Source organism: Pongo pygmaeus, chromosome 16 (assembly GCF_028885625.2).
Source record: "Pongo pygmaeus isolate AG05252 chromosome 16, NHGRI_mPonPyg2-v2.0_pri, whole genome shotgun sequence".
NCBI lineage: Eukaryota > Metazoa > Chordata > Mammalia > Primates > Hominidae > Pongo > Pongo pygmaeus.
The window spans coordinates 61313739-61334140 of record NC_072389.2 but is presented as its reverse complement, the minus strand read 5'-3'; the positions used below and the strand labels follow the sequence as shown (position 1 = coordinate 61334140).

At 41.3% G+C, this 20402-nt stretch overlaps 1 protein-coding gene across 2 annotated transcripts in view; it reads left to right on the top strand.

Annotated features, from left to right (window-relative positions):
* Nucleotides 1-20402, top strand: part of NEDD4 (NEDD4 E3 ubiquitin protein ligase) — a 613929-nt gene that overhangs the window by 437132 nt on the left and 156395 nt on the right. Inside the window, exon 1 of one of the 2 annotated variants that reach the window (XM_054451602.2) lies at nucleotides 7548-7722. The exons of the other annotated variant lie outside the window; for it this stretch is intronic. Within the exon in view, the coding sequence (XP_054307577.1) occupies nucleotides 7678-7722 (45 nt within the window). The 5' untranslated portion in view covers nucleotides 7548-7677. Of the gene's footprint in view, nucleotides 1-7547; nucleotides 7723-20402 lie in introns of those variants that run through there. 2 annotated transcript variants of the gene reach the window in all.

Here is a 20402-nt window from a genome sequence, read left to right as displayed (position 1 = left end):
GACCTTTAGTAGGAATCCTTATTTATAATGCTTTTACTCTACATGTTAAAATAAAATGGAAAAAATATCTTCAATGTTTAACTAAAAATCACTTTTATAGGCAGATTCTCCTATTCAGAATTAAGAAGAGCTAGTGTATACTCAGGAGGCTGAGGCAGGAGAATCACTTGAATCTTGGAGGTAGAGGTTGCAGTGAGCTGAGATCGCGCCACTGCACTACAGCCTGGGTGACAGAGTAAGACTGACTCTCAAAAAAAAAAATAATAATAATAACTAGGGTAAAAGAAACTACAAATAATGTCTTTTCTTCTCCTAGGAACCATATAACGCATTTTGCATTTCAAATTATTATCTTTCTGTTTTTTTAATAATTCAGGCAAATATAATCGGAAAAATTCTAAATGCTACTCATTTTAGCTAAAAGCTCAAGTTATTGTAGAAAGGCAACACTTTTGTAATATTGATATTTTAACCTCTTTTTCATTTTACCACTCAAAAATTGCTAATAATTGAAATGGAATGTTCTTTGTAAGTTTATTTTATATTTGGGAGCTAAAATAAACAACAGCATTTGCTCAAAGGTTTTGAACTACGGCATATTAATGGTATAGATATGGTTTATCTATTGCAGAATTGAGTCATATGCAATAAGAAACAGCATAAAATCCATAAATAAGATTTTATGAGGGAAAAAAATCAGTGTTACATATACATTTTTCCCTGTTTCTGGCAAATATAATCATTCATATAACTGTTGACTGGCTTCTATGTGTCCAATGGGAAGATAAGTACAGTTCCTATATTCAAAGAACTCCCAGACTAATTCAGGGAGAGCTGCAAGACAATTTAGGTAGTGCTAGATTAGGAATCCTAGTTCCTACTATGGGGTAGAAGGGATGCTTCTTCCAGGAGACACAGGAAGGGTCCCACTGTACTGGAAGCTATGACCACCACTTGGTCATTTTTGAGCTTCTCATGTTAGTGGACCAATAGACAAACATAGTAATTACCGTATTGGCAAGGAGGTATAGGAGCTATGGTTGAGTTACACAAGAAAGACAAGAAAGCATATGTTTGGAACTCAGGGGATTCACTGCATATTTTAGTACTTGCATGTCCAATGACAATTCTAAATGGGCAATTACTAGAACCATGACCCAATAAGTATAACACAACTGACAAATCATACCTCTTGGGGAGGAAAACCTGAGTCCCCACCAGGCAATAACCTAGATTTGCTGAACTACTGGCCAAGAATGGGAAAATTGAGAGTGGGTGGTATAGGAGAGAGATAATGCATATCATTTATGGCCCTGAGACCAGTTACACAGTAGATGCTGCAGCTTATCCTTGAAACCCTTGTCTATCAAGTCTTTTGGAGAGGTAATTACTGGACACACTTCAAAGACTCTATGGCAGAAAGGACTAAGTGTGGTGCAGATTTGCACGTGTATTAGATTCCTCTTGCACTCTGACTCATACCCTCTCAACTAACCTTTACTCCAGTCCTTGCTGCAGCAACCAAAGATGTAGAGATGTAACCAGACAGCAACTCATTTTAGTTGTTTAATGTATATTTCACTTTCTGCCCCTGCGCCTCACTGCCACTGCTGTTGGACATACCTGTAGGAGCCAACTCAGCCATTCTATACACAAGAAAATCTGCAAATATTAACATCCTATGAAATAACCCCTGTCCAAAGGGGAATGGAAACTAATGAATAAATACTCCCTTCTTGGTAGAACAATTCTGAGGTACATTCTATATGGCTCCCGAAGCATCCTTACTGATATCGAGCCCAAATCAGGTTAATCATGTAAAGGAAACTAAAAAATTTAAAAAATCACTGCATGGGTTTTATGCCATTCCTTGTTTTACTCTTTTCTGTCCCTCACTCGTGTTTCCTAGGCTCAGTCATGTTCCGATAAATGTTTAATAACTGCCTCTCCAGGAAAAAAAAAAAATATCTTGGTTTGTAGCGTTTGCCTATTTCTGTGATATAAATACGTCATAATTTCAAGCTACCAACATGACATCACCAAATCTGCAGTTGGATAGAGGTGTACACAATTGTACCTTGGATGCCAGTATGAGTTGAGTCCAGCACACTACTGCTTGGGAGTGTGTCTCAAAAAAAATTACTGCATGCAAACATTTGTCTCAGAAGATATAGGGTGAGACAAAAAAGACAAAAAGCTACCAGTCTGGGCCAATTACCAGACAATGATGGGTGTACTGACATTAGTCATGGATACCAATAAGAAGAGAAAAAAATTCTTAGGTAGAAGAGGAAAGAATTTCAATTGTATAACAAATTGGTGATAGGAAGAAGTTGTAGGAATGGGCAGGGAGTATGAATTTTAGAATACTCAGAAGTCTCTAGCCTTTGCAACTAGATAGACAATAATGCTATTTCCAGAGACACAGAATACAGGATGATGATGAATTTATTTTGGGATCTATTTAGTTTGAGACTTTTTTCATGATACCAAGGCAGAGACAGTTAGTGGGAAATACAGGTCTGAAGCTTAGGTAAGAGATAAGGGTGTGGAAGCTATAGCAAGGTATTGTGAAATTTTATTGTTGATAACTACTTATATTCCTGGAATATCCTGCTGCCCTTCCTCTGGCTCCAGTCAGACAGCAGTGAGGTTTTCTGATTACTGCCCTCAGGCTAGAACTGTTACTACAGAAATGAAAAGAGAAAGATGAGTCAATGCTCAGCTTATAAGTTTTAAAATAGAGCTTTGAAACTCCTGGTAGAAAAAATATGTTGACGCTGGGTATGGTGGCACATGCCTGTAATCCCAGCACTTTAGGAGGCCAAGGCAGGCAGATCACTTGAGGCCAGGTGTTCAAAACCAGCCTAGCCAACATGGTGAAACGCTGTCTCTACTAAAAATACAAAAATTAGCCAGACATGGTGGCGCATGCCAGTAATCCCAGCTACTCAGGAGACTGAGGCAGGAGAATCACATGAACCCAGGAGGCAGAGGTTACAGTGAGCCAGGATAGCACCACTGCACTCCAAACCTGGGATTACAGGGATGAGCGACCATGCCTGGCCATAATAAATCTCTTTATATATCTGCATCCTATTGGTTCTGTTTTTCTAGGGAATCATAATACAGTGTCTTTAATCTGTCAGTCTGGAACAGTTCCTCCAACTTTCTTGACTTCTATGTCCTTGACACTTTTGAAGATTACAGGGCAGATATTTTGTAGTACGTTCCTTAAATTGGATTTGTTTTCTCATGATTAGATCCAAGTTATGGAGGAAAAGCAATGGGTTGCAAGATTTTGATTTGTCAAATGTTCACTTTGATCATTTGATTAAGGTGGTATCTTTCAGCCTTTTAATCTATGTAACTAAGTACTTTGTGGAAATACACGTTGAACCCTGTAAAAATCTCATTTGTCATTGAACTTTGAATGTACTCATTTATTATAATTTATATCTGTAATGAACTCATGGTACCAGAATTATTCATTGGATTATAATCTGTTGCTATCATAATTTATTTTAGTGCTCAAGTTAGACCATCTTTGGCCAGTGGGAGCTTTTTTCAGGTTGGTTCCTGTGTCCTTTTATTCTGTCTCCATCATTACTTTCATTATTTTCTGGGATAACAAGATGTTTCAGGCTCAACTTTTATTTGCGTTGTCCTAGTCCTGGAATCAGCCATTTTTCCAAGGAGCCCTGGTTTCTTTTAGTAAAAAGTTAAAACATGGATGCAAGATATGCTCATTGCTTTTGGGGTGTCATTGTTCCCAGGCCCTCTTAGAGTACAAATGTAGAAAATATTTCTGTGTGTGTGTGTGTGTGTGTGTGTATGCAGCAGAGGTTTACATCTACATTTATTTATATACTATATATATATGTTAAAAGCTTTTGAGTTCATATCAACACCACCAATTTCATTATAACAACACAAGACTGATTCAAGTTTTCTCTTTCCATTCTTGTAACTTCTTCAACAGTGACGAATGTGGTTCTCATTATCATTCATATATTTGCTTATTGGATCACTTGTCTCTACAAATAACTAATTTCCCATTTCTGCCATCACCAGTCCACCAAGCAAACCCTTCCTTGAACACACTTGGGTCCCACTGCCTTGCACCTGGCCGTCTCTCTCACTACCTCCCACCCCTTGTGGGGTGAGGAAGGCATTTTAAAAGATGACCATGATACCTGAACTCTCTTCTTTACTCCTTCCTCTGCCTTGTTACCTGGAACATAGATGTAATGATTGAAGCCTGAGCCACTCTCTAGACTATAAGGGTCACACCTACAAACATCAGAGCAGTGAGCCGTAAAGTGCCTGAATTTCTGACGCTTTGGCAGAGCAAACTAGCCATATTAACCCTGCCCTGCCCACTGTCTAGACTTTACATGACAGCCATATAACATGAATCTTTAAATATTATTAGTTTAGGTAACTAACAGCCAAATGTAATTGTACTTGATAAAGATGTCCACAGCTAGAGGCCAGCGGGAACACAGATACATCTACTATTTCCAGGAGGGAGTGATGAGAACCTTTATCACCAAGATGAGGGAGCACAACAGCCTGTTAGAAGTCAGAATCCAGCTTAGCAAAAAGAGGCTCAGGGAAGACCAATGAATTGATTGGGGCTATGTATTCTACCACTGGAGGTAGAAACTTAGTTCATTTCGGAAAATCAAATAAACATTTCTTGCACTACTGAGCTCTGGATCTGAGATGGGCTCTATGAAGAGAATAGCTGAAACTATGGTAATGGCAATGGCAATGGATGAGGTCCAGGGAGTTTCCAGTGGAAGAAAAAATGAACCTTAAAAATCTCAAACATTAACTATTAGAAAGGAAGCAGCCAGCAGATATTAACAGTAAGAGAGAATTAAAGGAAAACTTCTGAACAAGACTTTTTTATATCCCTTAGAGAATTAATTACCAACATTAAAGTGCATTTCGTATCGTTACCTTTCATATTGTTACATTCCACATCAAATTTTGATCCCAAGGGGTGATATTTTAAAAACTAGAAACAATTTCTGCATCACAGTGAAATCTATAGGCAGAGTTAAAAAGGGTTAGCTAAGTACATAGACTACTAGAAAGTCTAGACCAGGTTTACTGGTTTTCATTCATTTCTTGTTTCTTAATCAGTTTGGAGCCTCATGTAAAGGCAGATTTGAAGGGAGACAAGACTCAAGAACAAGAGATAGAAGGGGTGATGCTATTGGAGGTTGCTAGAATTGCCTGGGTTTTGACTTGGGATGATCCCTAGCACAGGTATGAGGCACAGAATAAATTGTTATGCACCATGTCACATTCTTCACACGTGCCTCACATGGTTACACACATACTCAAACCAAATCAACATGAACCTAATCGAAGGCAGCCTAGGTGGACAAAAGGCCTTCATGAGAGTTCTGCGCAGTTGAGTGATAGGTAGAGGAGTTCTTCATTCTAAACAGCTTTCTCAGTGGTGGTTATTGGACCACCAGCTGATATCACCATCTAGATTTGAGCTTCCTTTAATTTCAGGTGCCCCTCCTAGCTGTTGACTGGGATACAATAACTACTCTAGTTCATCTTGTATTGGTAGCTGCCTGTTTAATTCTTCATGATTTCATATTCAGAAAGACAGAATAAGAAATCATGAGTCAAATCAGTGGTCTTTAAAGGTATCATCACTAATACCTATTGGGTACATCAAATGGCCAATTTGCTTTACTTTATAAATCCCTTCGGGATTTACTGATTTTTTTTTTTTTAATTACCAGTTTTAGGCTGTGTATACTTCTCATATATTCATTAAATTTTAGTAGCTGTAACGGAAGCTGTTTTTACACGTTTGTAATTGTGCCCTGAAATGACACTGAATTAACTTAAATTCAAATGACTTAACTAACTTAAAATTAAACATAAAAATGTGTATCATGAGAGATGAGGGAAATATTCGTAAAATAGAAGGGCACACGGTATTTTCAGATTATTTTATTCTTAACCCACAAATCCCACAGATATGTGACAACTTAAAAAACAAATTAATGCTCTCATGGCTTTTTAGATTTAGGTAAGCCAACAATTCCTGACCATTCTGTAATTTTGTAGTCACGTTTGATTAAGTGCTATCTCTTTCCCCCTAATACTGATGAAATCTGAATTGTGTATTAACAGAATTTTGATATATATTATATGAATGAAATGGATCCTACCAAACATAAAGTACGACAATTGAGGTGGAGTCTTGTTCTGTCGCCCAGGCTGGAGTGCAAGGGCGCAATCTCGGCTCACTGTAACCTCCTCCTCCCAAGCTCAAGCGATTCCCTTGCCTCAGCCTCCCAAGCAGCTGGGACTACAGGCGCCCGCCACCACGCCCAGCTAATTTTTGTGTTTTTAGTAGAGACAGGGTTTTACTATGTTGGCCAGGTTGGGCTCGAACTCCGGACCTAAGGTGATTCACCCCCTTCGGTTTCCCAAAGTGCTGGGATTACAGACGTGAGCCACCGCGCCTGGCCAAGTACGACAAAAATCTTATGTAACAAACCAGTAATATGGGCTATAGCCTTGTTGCCACGTAGCATCTTAAACTGTTAAAAATAAATCAGAGTTATTCTGAAATCATTGAGGAAAATAAAAATTAGATTTTGAGATTGCAGAATTGTGCAAATTTCTGCAAATGTATAAAAACAACATGATATAAATTGTGGCCTGGGTGTTCATAATTCTCCCCAGACTCTTTTATGGATGCCTTATTTGGTGGAGGTCTTCCTGTAATTATGGAACTATAAAGCCCATCAGACAGGAATACTAAAAAGCATGATTATTCCATAACCTTATTCCACAGCAGGAGTTATTCTACAGGAGGTCCTAGTTCATTTTATTTTTCCCTCTTCGTCACTGCCTTCCGGTGGTGCTGCGGCTCAACGCCCAGCTAAAGCAGGTTTAGAGGGTCAGCCTGGAGGTTGGATTGTTACTGGTGGGATTTAAAGATGGACAGACCATAGGACAGCAAATAGCTTAGGAACTGGCACTGTTTACAAATCCTAGGGAGAGAATTTCAGATCCCGAGTCCAAGACTGCTGCGATCCCTCCAGGCCTCCCCATTTGCTGCCACGCTCAGGCTTTCCCTGGCGGTCCCCAGTTCCAGCCTCTTATTGGAATGACAGCCTTAACTGACAAGAAAGCCCTATGATTTTCCGTTTGGGATTCAAGCGGGGATTAAGCTCACGGATTCCCAGGCGTCTAGTCAAAGGCCGAACTCTGGGTCGGATCTCAGCGAGACTTGTTGCTGAGGAACACTGCAGCTTGGCTTCCCGGCGCTCCCCGACTCCCCGGCGGGCCCGTCAACCACCCACCTCCCGGGGATGGGACCGAGGGCGCGCCCCGCCACGCTCGCTCCCCACGACACGGTCCCCGCCGCGCGCCCTCCCCACCCCCCGAGCCCCGCCACGCGCGCCCCCGCCCAGCCCCAGGAGCGCGCGCCACCGGCCTTTTCCCGCCGCGCTGCCGGGTGCCGCTAGTGCCTGCTCGCCGGGGGAGGCGCTGCTGTCGCTGAGGGAGCGCCTCCTCCTCTTCCTCCAACTCTTCCCCGCCTCCTCCCGCTTCTCCTCCTCCTCCTCCTCCACAGTTGCCTGCCCTGGGCGGGGGCGAGCGCGTCCGGTTTGCTGGAAGCGTTCGGAAATGGCAACTTGCGCGGTGGAGGTGTTCGGGCTCCTGGAGGACGAGGTGCGGGGACCGTGGGGCTGCGGGGCGGGCTTCCCTTCGGGTTATTCAGCAGCCGCACCCGGGGAGGTAGCGGCGGCGGCCACGACCGGAGGCTCCGCTGTCAGCCCCTCCTCCCTCGGCGCGAGCCCGGGGAGCGCGCGAGGCGCCGCGGGGACTGTGGGGGCGGCTCGGCGCGCGGGCGCTGGGGGCTCGCTGGAGGGAGCAAGCTTGTCGGGTCCACACCCGCCCCTTCCCGGAGCGGCCGCCGCCTTCCTTGTCAGTTTCCTTCAGGAAGTGTTGAGGAGGGGGCTAGGCGGCTGGTGGGGGACGCATATCACCGCGCCAGCCCCTTCCTGCCACCCCCGCCGGGTGTGCAGAGCTCCCAGGCGTTGGGAGACGGTCGCAGCATCCCCGCTGTTGATTTGCTTGCTCTGGCGGAGGCCGGGCCGACTTAACTTTACGGACTTCGGTCTGGAGAGTTCCAAGTGAATTGTCATTCGCTGGTTTATTTTTTTATTCTTTATCTGAAATCCTTTTTAATCCCCTAACTAGAGACAGGGATGGGAGAGCAGGAACGTAAATTTTCCTCCTCCTCTTTAGCAACAAGTGTCTAGTGTGAGAAGTTCATGCTTTATTTCACCGGTCGTCGTTGATGTTAAAAAGTAAAGCCAAAAAAGTATACATACTTTATAAAGAAGTTACCACATCTGTTCCCTTTGAAAACTAGATTAAGCTCTGGGATTTGAAGAAGGCAAAGCTGTTTCTTTTCAGCTAAATAACTAATGCTGATTATGCCTATGCTTATTAAAAATATTGTAAGACCATTTGGAAAGGTTGTTCCGTCGTAAATGATATGTGGCTTCTGTGTGTTCTTGGAGATTGTCTCAAAAATGCAAATGGGTGGGAGATGAAAAGGCTGTATATAGTCTAACAGTGACTGGTTCCGAGTGAAAAAAATCAAATTTTTTGCCTTCTTGTTGGCTAAGCTGCCACATGTACCTTTTATCAAGATTAGACCCAGTTAACTGAAAATCCATGAACCTAATTTATACTGCTTGCTTAAGTATTGTAATACTTAAGTTGTATTGTTCCTTCTCTTAGTACCTTGGTGTCGTCAAACATTTTACACTTCTCTTGAGAGTTCTTTGTTTATAAAGGGTGGGCAATTTGTTAATGCAGTCAAGTTATTTCAGGATATTTTGAGAATGCTTACGTGATGCGATTAGAATTTAATTTCCTAGTTATTGCTGCCAGAAGAGAAACAAAGTGATGATGGACAAATGGTGGCGGCTCATAGTCCCTCAGAAACAATAGTCAATGTGTTATAGCTAAAGATATCATTCTAGCTAATGGCACCTTTATTCTGTAGATGACATCAGAAGATAGTACAGCACTTCACCTGTGGTCGCTTTCTTATCAGTCAGATTTCCCTGCTTGCTACATAGACTGCCCAGTGCAGTTAACTTCAGGCTGGTGTCCAACCCAATCAGGCTGGCCTTGGACTTTCTTTCCCTGCTGTATTCACAGGTAGGCCCTGCTAGTTGCAGATTTCTCATCTCACCGCCTTCCAGCAGAGCCAGTTGATCTTAAAGAAAATAGTGCCAAAGGTATCATTCACCATCTGTTTTCTCCCTCTTGGTACATGAACAGTGTTTTTAATTATCTGCTTTAGTAATTTCTCTGTTTTCAGTTATCACCCCTCTGCCCAGCTGAAATAAAACTAATTGTGGCAGTTAATGGGTGGTCGGTAAGGACTGGGGCCAAAGGCCAGAAACTCCACCCTTTGAAATGTGGATTTCCTGAACTTGCTGAAGGATTTGTACTTCTAGGAAGTTTCATGGAATGTGGCCTATCCCATTCACATTCTGGCATTCTGGGAGTTCTGGCTGTCAGTTCCATGACTCTAATTTGCTTCTGTCCCCCCTCTATTTTGTCCACATTGAGGAAGGGAGTGAGATAGGAAGATAAGAGACATGATGATGAAGAATCTTCCACTTCTTCCATTGTAATTGGATTATTCATTCAACAGACATTCATTTACTGTTTGCTCTGTACCATGCATTGTGCTAGGCACCAGGGATAGAGAGGGAAAAAAGACAGTGTGAGCCTCCGACTGAGGGAAAGATAAAAGTCACTTTTTTTCTTGTGGAGGTTGCCGTCTCCACTATCATTTGCCATTTATTTTCTGGTGCATCACAAAAGTAAAAGAAGGATGAGAACCACACTCCCCCCTCCTCCCTGCCACCAAACACCCCTTTTGTTAAAGGAAGAAAGCATTGCAGCTATGTCACTTCTAAAACTCACAGACTAGTCTGGAAATAGGCAGCCCTCTGCTGTTGATTAAAAGTAAAGTGCTTTTTCATTACAACAAAAGGAGAAGATTCTTATTTTAAATTTGAAACTAAAACAGGGAGAAAAATAATTTGAAATGGGACAGAAGATAGTGAAAGAATTGTAATTTAATCAGTATATAGTGAATAGTCGCTGAGTCAGTGTCTGAGCATATTAGCACTGAAGTATGCTAAAATGTAGATCATAATACCTTTCTCTCACTTTTCAGTGAGTTTTGGCTCTTCTTCCACATATAAGTGACTTATAGTAAGAGATCACCCTGGCTGCATGTGCAGGATTTTACCATTAAAGTGTTAACAAACAAAGGAGGAAGTGTAGTATAATTTATACCAGATTTGCTCTGGTCACTTGAGATTAACAGTAGAGAATAACACGCGCTGATCTTTATTGGGGAGCAGTGTGGTGGATGCGGGGACTGGAATTCAGCATCACTTCCCACCTCCTTCCCATGTACCTCCCTGTGATATGGAGGTGGGAAAACTAAACACTGTTTCCCACACTCCATTGAAATTAATGGACTGGATCCAAAATAGGCTCCCCAGTTAAGTGCGCTTACTTGAGATTTGGGGAGTGGAAATGAGGTGGAGCATATTGTTTTGTTTCTTTGGCTTTTTCTGCTGATGAGCACAGTCATGTAAACATCGAATTTTTCTGCAAAAGTATTCCAGTATCTGGTAACTTGCTTTGTACATATTGATAGGAAGTCACCGAAGTAGTGGTGGTGGTGGCTTCCAGACGTCGATTGATTATATTCTTGAAGTCATCATTTCTGATGATGACTCCTGATCATCTGCCTTTCTGACTGGGAGAGGTAGTAGCTTTCTGGGTGGGTCAGTTCTGCCATGTTTCTGATCTTCTAGAACTGCAGTCCCCAACTGTTTTGGCACCAGGGACCGGTTTCATGGAAGATAGTTTTTCCATGGACCGGGGATGAGGTCTAGTGGTTTCAGGATGATTCAAGCACATTACATGTATTGTGCTCTCTACTTCTGTTATTATTACATTGTAATATGTAATGAAATAATTATACAGCTCACCGTAATGTAGAATTAGTGGGAGCCCTGAGCTTGTTTTCCTGCAACTAGATGGTCCCAAGTGTGGGTGACGGTAATGGGAGACAGGGAGACAGTGACAAATCATCAGGCATTAGACTCTTATAAGGGATACACAACCTAGATCCCTTGCATGGACAGTTCACAATAGGGTTCATGCTCTTACGACAATCTAATGCCGCTGCTAATCTGACAGGCAGCAGAGCTCAGGAGGTAATGTGATCGATGAAGAGCAGCTGTAAATACAGATGAAGCTTTGCTCACTGGCCTGCCACTCACCTCCTGCTGTGTGGCTGGTTCTTCAGGTTGGGGACCCCTGCTTTAGAAGTCCAGCCTAGCACCTACTCTTCCAGGTCTTGCAAAAATTTTGTAAGCATCTAATCCCCTGTATTAGCTTCTTTCTTCTTAAAGCATCGAGAATGATTTCGGTTTCCTATAAGAAAGCCTGACTGAAGCAAGGAAAAGAAGGAAGGAAATAAAGAGGAAAGAGTTTAGAGTCTCCGCTATCCTGTTGGAGAGTGCAGTTTGCACGTACAGAATAATAGATGCCCCTGGTGGCAGCAGCCACAACAATGCATAAGCAACAGGGTAAGAAGGGCATATTCTGATACTTCTGGACCCACTAAGGCTGAGCAGAAACTGACCCTTACTCAGTCTGGGAACAAACTTCCCAAACCTTTATGTACTACACACAAAGGAGGAGAAGCATAGGTTAAGCAGCAGCTGTATTAGTAATTTCTCCCAATCTTTCATGTATTGTTTTTGCCATTAGTGCTTTTTTGCAACTCTTTAATTCCAGGATCATTATAAAGTATTTTTCATGGACGCAGGGACTAAAGAAGTGAATATAGTGTATTTTTAAAATAACTTATTTTTAAATTATGTATTTTCTTTTGAGACGGAGTCTTGCTGTGTCACGCGGGCTGGAGCGCAATGGCGCGATCTCAGCTCACTGCACCCTCTGCCTCCCAAGTTCCAGCGATTTTCCTGCCAGGGTAGCTGTGATTACAGGCGCGCACCACCATGCCCAGCTAATTTTTGTATTTTTAGTAGAGACGGGGTTTTACCATGTTGGCCAGGCTGGTCTCGAACTCCTGACCTCAGATGATCTGCCTGCCTCGGCCTTCCAAAGTGCTGGGATTACAGGCGTGAGGCACCGCGCCTGTCCTATTTTAAAATTATTTTAAACCATCAGAAAAGTTGAAAGTACAACACAAAGAGCTCCAGTATCCTTCTCACGCAGATTCTGCAACTGTTAACCTTTTCACTGCAATTGTTCCATCACCTTTTTTTTGCCATTTTCATTAATCTTTTTCTGAACCACTTGAGAGCAAGCTGCAGACACAATGCCCCATCATCTTTAAATACTCTAGTGTGTATTTTTCTAAAACAAGAATACTTTCCTGCATAACAACCATACACCCTTCCAAGCTAGGAAATGGACACTGATACAACAATGCCATTCAATCCACAGATACCATCCAAATTTTGATAAATGTTACTAATAATTTGTCTTTTTCCTTTTCTGGTCTAAGAACCTATCTGGGAATATATATTGCATTTACTTGGCATGTCTTTGCAGTCTCTTCTAATCCATAACATTTCCTCAGTTTTTCTTATCCTAGACAGTTTTAAGTAGGACAGGCCTTGGCCGGGTGTGGTGACTCACGCCTGTAATCCCAGCATTTTGGGAGGCTGAGACAGGTGGATCACGAGGTCAGGAGATCGAGACCATCCTGGCTAACACGGTGAAACCCCGTCTCCACTGAAAATACAAAAAAAAATTAGCCGGACGTGGTGGCTGGCGCCTGTAGTCCCAGCTGTTCGGGAGGCTGAGGCAGGAGAATGGCGTGAACCCGGGAGGTGGAGCTTGCAGTGAGTCAAGATCATGCCACTGCACTCCAGCCTGGGCGACAGAGCGAGACTCCGTCTCACCAGAAAAAAAAAAAAAAAAAAGAAAGACTGGCCGTACATCCTATGATGTTTCTCACTTTGGGTCTGTTTAGTGTTCCTTGATGACCATGTTCAGGTCACACTCTCTTGGCAGGAATCACAGAAATGATGCTGTGTTCTTCCCATACATCACACCAGGGGACACATGATGCTGACTTGTCCCTACACTGTCAGCGACCTGAATCACTTGGTCACCTTGGTGTCTGCCAGGTTTCTTCTCTGTAATGTCACCCTTTTTCCCTTTATAATTGATAGTATTTTCGGGGGACATAATTGTAAGATTACGCCAATATCCTATTTCTCATCAAGTCTTCATCGTCAGTTTTAGCATCCATTGATGAATTCTATCTGAACCAAACACCACTATTTTGTTTTCTTTCCATCTCTGTTAGTTGGCATTCTATGTAAGAAGAGCTTTCCTTTTCCTGTCATTTATTTATATCAGCATAGACTTATAAAATGCCACTTTATTCAGCAGGTTGTAATCAGTTACTGTCATTAAATATTTTATTGCTCATACTGTCCCAGTTTGTCCAGCGGGAGCCCTTTCAAGGAGGTTCCTAGGTCTTCGTAACAAGTCCCCATCATTCTTTGAACACTTTGTGGCAGAAGTTGTTCCAGGCATCTCTTGTATTTTGCTTGGCTCAGCTATCTACAATCAGCCATTTTCCCTAGGAGCACTGGTCCTATTTAGTATAAAATGGTTTTTACATGCTACAATTTGGGTACTTGGTGTGCTCATTGTTACTGGGATATACTCTTGGACCATCTCTGAACAGTTAAGCGTGTGTGTGTGTGTGTGTGTGTGTACTGTATACACATATATAAGTATACACAAAGATCTATAGCTATTTCTATATCAATCTGTAAATGCATAAATTTAAAAATCATGAATTCATACTGATTTTTTCCAATTCAAACCTAATACCTGAGTTCCTTTATAGCCATAAGTACCTTTTCTAACGGTGAAAAAATTTGACTTTTATTATCCTTAATATATTTGTTCATTTACCTATGTGTTCAGTGTAACTAACTTCCTGACCATGCAGACATCTCCTCTGCCACTTCAGGTCTTCACATCCTTGGATGCCAGTGGGAATATTGCTATTCTCTATGCAGCATCCCTATGCAATGCCATCCTCCCCTCCTCAGTACCCTTGCCAGTGGGCACCCTTCTGATGCATCTCTGCATGGCACCTCCCTCCTCCCCTCAGTGCCCTGTGCTGGCGAGCATGCCAACCATGCACCTCTGTGAAATTCCCCCTCACCCCACAGACATTTTCTGTAGTGGTCTGTGATTGACTGCTCTGCACCAGGAACAGAAGAGGAGAAGGAATTATGATTTATTTTATAGGTAATTAGGAATTCATATATCACATAGGAGTAGAATCTTTGAGCTGGAAGAGACCTTGTAAATAAATCATTTAGGGTGAGCAGGGGTATAGAAAATGGGATTCTTTTGGGTTGGAGTTCTGGCCCTGTCACTTACTTGGTGAATCTTGCATAATTATTTAACATCAGTCAGAGCAGGATATTTAAGTCTGCTGATTCTCCCATCCCCTTGCTGTCTCAGAAATATTCTATAGCATTTGGAGACATGCAGGAACCAATTGAACACAATTGCTTCTCAATCTATCATGGTTATCTACTCCAGAGCTGAATCTTTAAGTCAGATAGCTGATTTGAATTGCTAAACCCATTGTTCTGCTGAATTCTGTGGCAATTGATGTTACTTCTTCTTTACAACTTATATTTCTTCTGGCCTCCTTGTCAATGGTATCAAAGTTTAAGAGGATAAATGAATGGGGAGGGGATAGGGGAGGCCTGGAGATAAATGCAGGGAGAAAGGCACAGCAGAAACAAAAAGCATTTTGATAAGGCTTTTCTGAAAGTTGAGTAAATATGTCTGTAGCCCATTATTATAACTCATGGCTGGACTCAAATGTCTAGCTTCGACTGATGTGAGACATGTTGGGGCAATGAAGAGAGTAATATGAACAAACAATCATGGCCGTCAATAAAGATGCTTTAGTGAAAGTATTCTCCTTTGGGAAAAAGAGTCAACCTAAATAAATAACAACTGCCTTTAACTGAATACCCACTATGTGCCAGGCACCAGGTTAGATTTTTTCATACTTTAGCTGTAATCATCACAACATTATTGCAGAAGTAGGAAGTATTACCCCCATTTTAGAGATAAGGAATGTGAGATTCTGGTTTGTTCAAGAAGCTTCTCCCAGTAGGTAGCAGATCTGGTTTTGAAACGCAGATCTCTTTCATAACAAACACTTGGTCCTTCCACTTTCCTGCTACAAATACACAAATAAAATAATTTAACAGAAGAGACTTTTTCTCAGGAATATGATGAATGTGAATGGAATGTGTGCAAAATTAACTTGTAATTGTTATGCTCTCATTTCCACATCTTCTGTCTTTTCTTGATAAAGCTTTTAGGTGGACCTCTAAAGTACTTGATTTCTGTATTTGCTTAACAAATATTTGATGAACACTGTGTATCAGGCACGTGGGTCAGGGCATGAGGTATAATGATATACAATATACTTTACCGATTTTATAGCCAAGAGGGAGAGAGAAACATTAAATAAATTATCACACGTCAATGTTTTCTAAGTGTTATTAAGGAAAACAGTGTAAGATGAAAGTATTTATAACAGGTTGAGTGCAGTGGCTCACGCCTGTAATCCCAGCACTTTCAGAGGCTGAGGTGGGTGGATCACTTGAGGTCAGGAGTTCGAGACCAGCCTGGCCAACATGGTGAAACCCTGTCTCTACCAAAAATACAAAAATTAGCCAGGCATGGTAGCATATACCTGTAGTCTCAGGTACTTGAGAGGCTGAGGCAGGAAAATTATTTGAATCCGGGAGGTGGGGGTTGCAGTGAACCGAGACTGCGCTGCTGCACTCCAGTCTGGGCAACAGACTCAAAAAAAAAAAAAGTATATCTAAAAATTAATTAATTTTATATGGTGTGGAGAAGGGAGAAAATATCAAGGAAATTGAAACTAAGGATAAATAGGTGTTAGCAGATGAAGAGTGAGGCAAAAAGCCTTCTGAGTAAATAGAACCACATGTGCAAAAGATGGGATGGAGACGAACATGAAGGTTAGAGTGCTAAAACAAGAGGGACGATGTCAGCAGATGAGGCTGGAGAGGATAGCCTGATCAGGCAAGGCCTGGCATGCCATGTTAAGGATTTGGAATTGGATACGAAGTGGAATGGAAATCAAATGCGCGCGCACGCACGCACACACACACACACACACACACACACACACACACACACACACACACACACACACACACACACACACACACACACACACACCCCCCGTTGTCATTATCATCAACATTATTTTTCATAGTTAATATTCGTTCCTCATATGCTAACATTTGTTTGCTAGTTATTCTTTATTTCTTCTTGCTTCTTCACCTTTCCATCTGGGATCACTTTTTCTGCCTAAAGTACATCATCTGGAATTTTTTTTTTTTTTTTAAGAGATGGAGTTTCACTCTTGTCGCCCAGGCTGAAGTGCAATGGTGCAATCTCGGTTCACTGCAACCTCTGCCTCCTGGGTTCAAGCGATTCTCCTCCCTCAGCCTCCCGAGTAGCTGGAATTACAGGTGCCAGTCACCATGCCTTGCTAATTTTTGTATTTTTAGTACAGACAGGGTTTCACCATGTTGGCCAGGCTGGTCTTGAACTCCTGACCTCAGGTGATCCACCTGCCTTGGCCTCCCAAAGTGCTGGGATGACAGGTGTGAGCCACCGCCCGCAGCCTTAGAATTTCTTTTACTGACTGTTTGTTGGAATTGAACTTTCTCAGTTTGTGTTTTTGTCTGAAAGTGTATTGATTTTGCCTTCTTTTATGGAATGGGGGTGGGGAAGAGTGAAATTTACAAAGAGTGAAATGCACAGATTATAATTGTATAATTTGATGATTTTCAACATGTAAAGCCAATGACCAAATTATGATACAGAATATTCGCATCATTCCAGAATGCTCCCTTGGGCCCTCTTCCAGTCAATTCTACCCCTGTACTCTCTATAGGCAACCTTTTGTCACCATGGATTACTTTTGTCTGTTATAGAACTTCATGTAAATGGAATGTACATTATGTACTCTTTTGTGTCTTGATTCTTTTTTTGAGAGTCATCCTTGGGGTTGTTTGTATCAATAGCTCATTCTTTTTCTTGCTGAATAGTATTTTATTGTATGAATATATCCATTCTCCTTTGATGGACACATTGATTGTTTCCAACTTTGAGCTATTATGAATAAACCTACGGTGAACATTCATCTGTAAATCTGTAAAGTAAATATACTTTTCAGAAAAGTATATTTTTATTTGTCTTGTGTAAATACCTAGGAATGGAATTTCTGGGTCATAGGGTTATATGTGTTTATAAGAAACTGCCCAACAGTCTCCTAACGCAATTGTACCATTTTAATCTCCCATTGGTAATACGTGAAAGTTCTAGTTGCTGCACATTCTTTCAGCAACATTTGAAGTTTCAGCCAAAGCCTTCCTCCTACTCCTGTCTCCCAGCCTTCTCTAGTAACCTAGGTTATCAGTTCCATCTGTACCCTTCCAGTGATACTGTGTGTATAAAAAACGGATATGGTGTTATCACACTTAAAAGTAGTGATAAGATGTAAAGTAATGATGAGTTGTTCTTTCTTAGAAATCATATAGTATTGATTGAATAAAGTCTAGTATTTTAAATGAGGAATACTTCCATAACCACATCAACTACAGCAGTTTCCTTTCCTACCCCCATGTTCTGTACCTGTGGTTGTCAACTTTAGTGTCCATCTGAATCATCTGAAGAGTTTGTTAAAATACAGACTACCCCACAGTGTGTGATTCAGTAGGTGCGGGCCTCAACATTTGCATACGTAACAAATTTCCATGTGATGTTCGTACTGCTAGTCCATGGAATCCACTTTGAGAACTACTGCTTGCTCCTAAATCCAAGGATTCTGGATATTTCTTCTTTATTATGGTTATTACTGTCAAAAACTCTTGAAGAATTTTGACTCATGCATGTGGGTATCATAGACTCCAGCTTTACAAGGACACTTCTAATTGATTTTATTTCTCAGTTATGGGTGATCTTCCACTTATATTTTTATAGACCGTTTCAAATAAATTTACATACCAGAGGAAGAAAACAGCTGTCAATCCATAGGTTCCAGTTTTTAGTTTGGAAAATACGGTCGCCGTAAGTGATGTAGCATGTTGCTCAAAAGAAAAAAAAGGAGGCCGGGCATGGTGGCTCACACCTGTAATCCCAGCACTTTGGGAGGCTGAGGCGGGTGGATCACCTGAGGTCAGGAGTTCCAGACCAGCCTGGCCAACATGCTGGTGATATATGAGAATCCCACATATGTCTCTACTAAAAATACAAAAATTAGCTGTGTGTGGTGGTGGGCACCTGTAGTCTCAGCTACTCAGGAGGCTGAGGCAGGAGAAACGCTTGAACCTGGGAGGCAGACATTGCATGCAGTGAGCCGAGATCATACCACTGCACTCCAGCCTGGGCGACAGAGTGAGAGTGAGACTCCGTCTCAAAAAAAAAAAAAGGAAAAAATATGCATCCCTCCCTAGCAATTTTTTTTGTTGAATATTTTGTGATTACCTTATTACCCTATATAAATACAGTATTATTCACATCTGAATCACTATATTATGTTTATAATTATTTATTTCACATTTTTTATTTGGTTTAGTTTTCTGTATGTCTGTCACAAATTTAATTGCAAGCTGTTGGACAGAGCTTTAAAACCATTCAGTGTGGTAAAAATAACACACACACACATACACACACACACCCCTACACACACACTAAAAATGAATGCTAGCCATTTCCTTTTCCTTGTTCTTGTTGAAGACAGCCTCTTGCTATGTTGCATTCCATCTGGACTGCGTGTTCTCTACACCTGTTGTGTAGCCATCATCTGTGGGCTTCCATTTGCCATCATTGTGAGAGTTCACTTGCTCTCTTTTCTGTGTTGAATCTACTGTTTCTTTAATTTCTTGTTTTCTTCTTTCCAAATTTATTCCTTTGTTTGGTGGCTTACATCCTCTGTACGAGGGGCGGGTACTGTTGACTGGAGCCTCTCACAGTAGAATGATCCGAACCTACCATTTCATTGTGGGATTCTCACATGTCAGGATTTATAGCATTTTTTTTCCCTTGGATCACCCAGTTTGCTCAATCTTCTGTTTGGTGGGTACAGCAGCCGCTGTTCTCAGACCCAAGTAGGGGGATGAGGCAGGGGTCTCATTGGGCAAACTTTTCCCTGCTTTTAATAAGGTGTCTTACTCCTATTTTCAGCTACTTTAGAAAGGTTTCTTGTTAATCCAGAATTTGTCAGCCCCTACTGTGTGCCAGGTATTCTGTTGGTTTCTACAGAGGGGTATAAAGTTAATGAAAAGATGGCCAGGTGCTCACGCCTGTAATCCCAGCACTGTGGGAGGCCAAAGGCAGGCAGATCACCTGAGGTCAGGCGTTCAAGATCAGCCTGGCCAACGTGGCAAAGCTAAAAATAACAAAAATTAGCTGGGCATAGTGGCACGCGCCTGTAATCCCAGCTACTCGGGAGGCTGAGGCAGGAGAATCACTTGAGCCCAAGAGGCAGAGGTTGCAGTGAGCCAAGATTGCGCCACTGCACTCCAATCTGGGTGACAAAGCGAGACTCCATCTCAAAAAAAAAATAATAATTATAATTATAATTATAAAAGTTAATGAAAAGAAAGTTTCTAAAATCTCAGTTTTAAAAGTGGAGAAAGGCATAAAGTTTATTGCATCAGATACAAGATAGTATGTGATAAATGCTACATAAATGAGGCTCTGACAATGAGAAGATTAATTTCATTTAAGGCTTTTAGAAAAGATGGCATTTGGGCTTTGAAGAAAGGACAGAACTTTCTTTAAAGAAAAAATAGAATGTAAAATTTACAAAATGTTTAAGAAGTAAAAACTTTCATGATCTTATTACTTTAATAACTATTTTTATTTTTGCATATTTCCTTCTAATCTTTCTCTGTGTGTTTTTACAGTTGTCATAGATTTCAGCATTCTTATTTTTTCAATTAATGTAATTATTCTGTTATAATAATAATTACTTTTTTAATGGCTTCAAAGGATTCTGCCCAGATGATATAGGATTTTAATAGTGAACTAGTAAGGGAATCCAGCTTGTATAAAAACTCAGAGATAAGTAAAAATGGGGTATATATATATATTTTTAAAAATAGACTTATGAGGGTGGGGGACAACAGAGGAATGGGAGAAGGATGAAGAATAACAAAAGATAA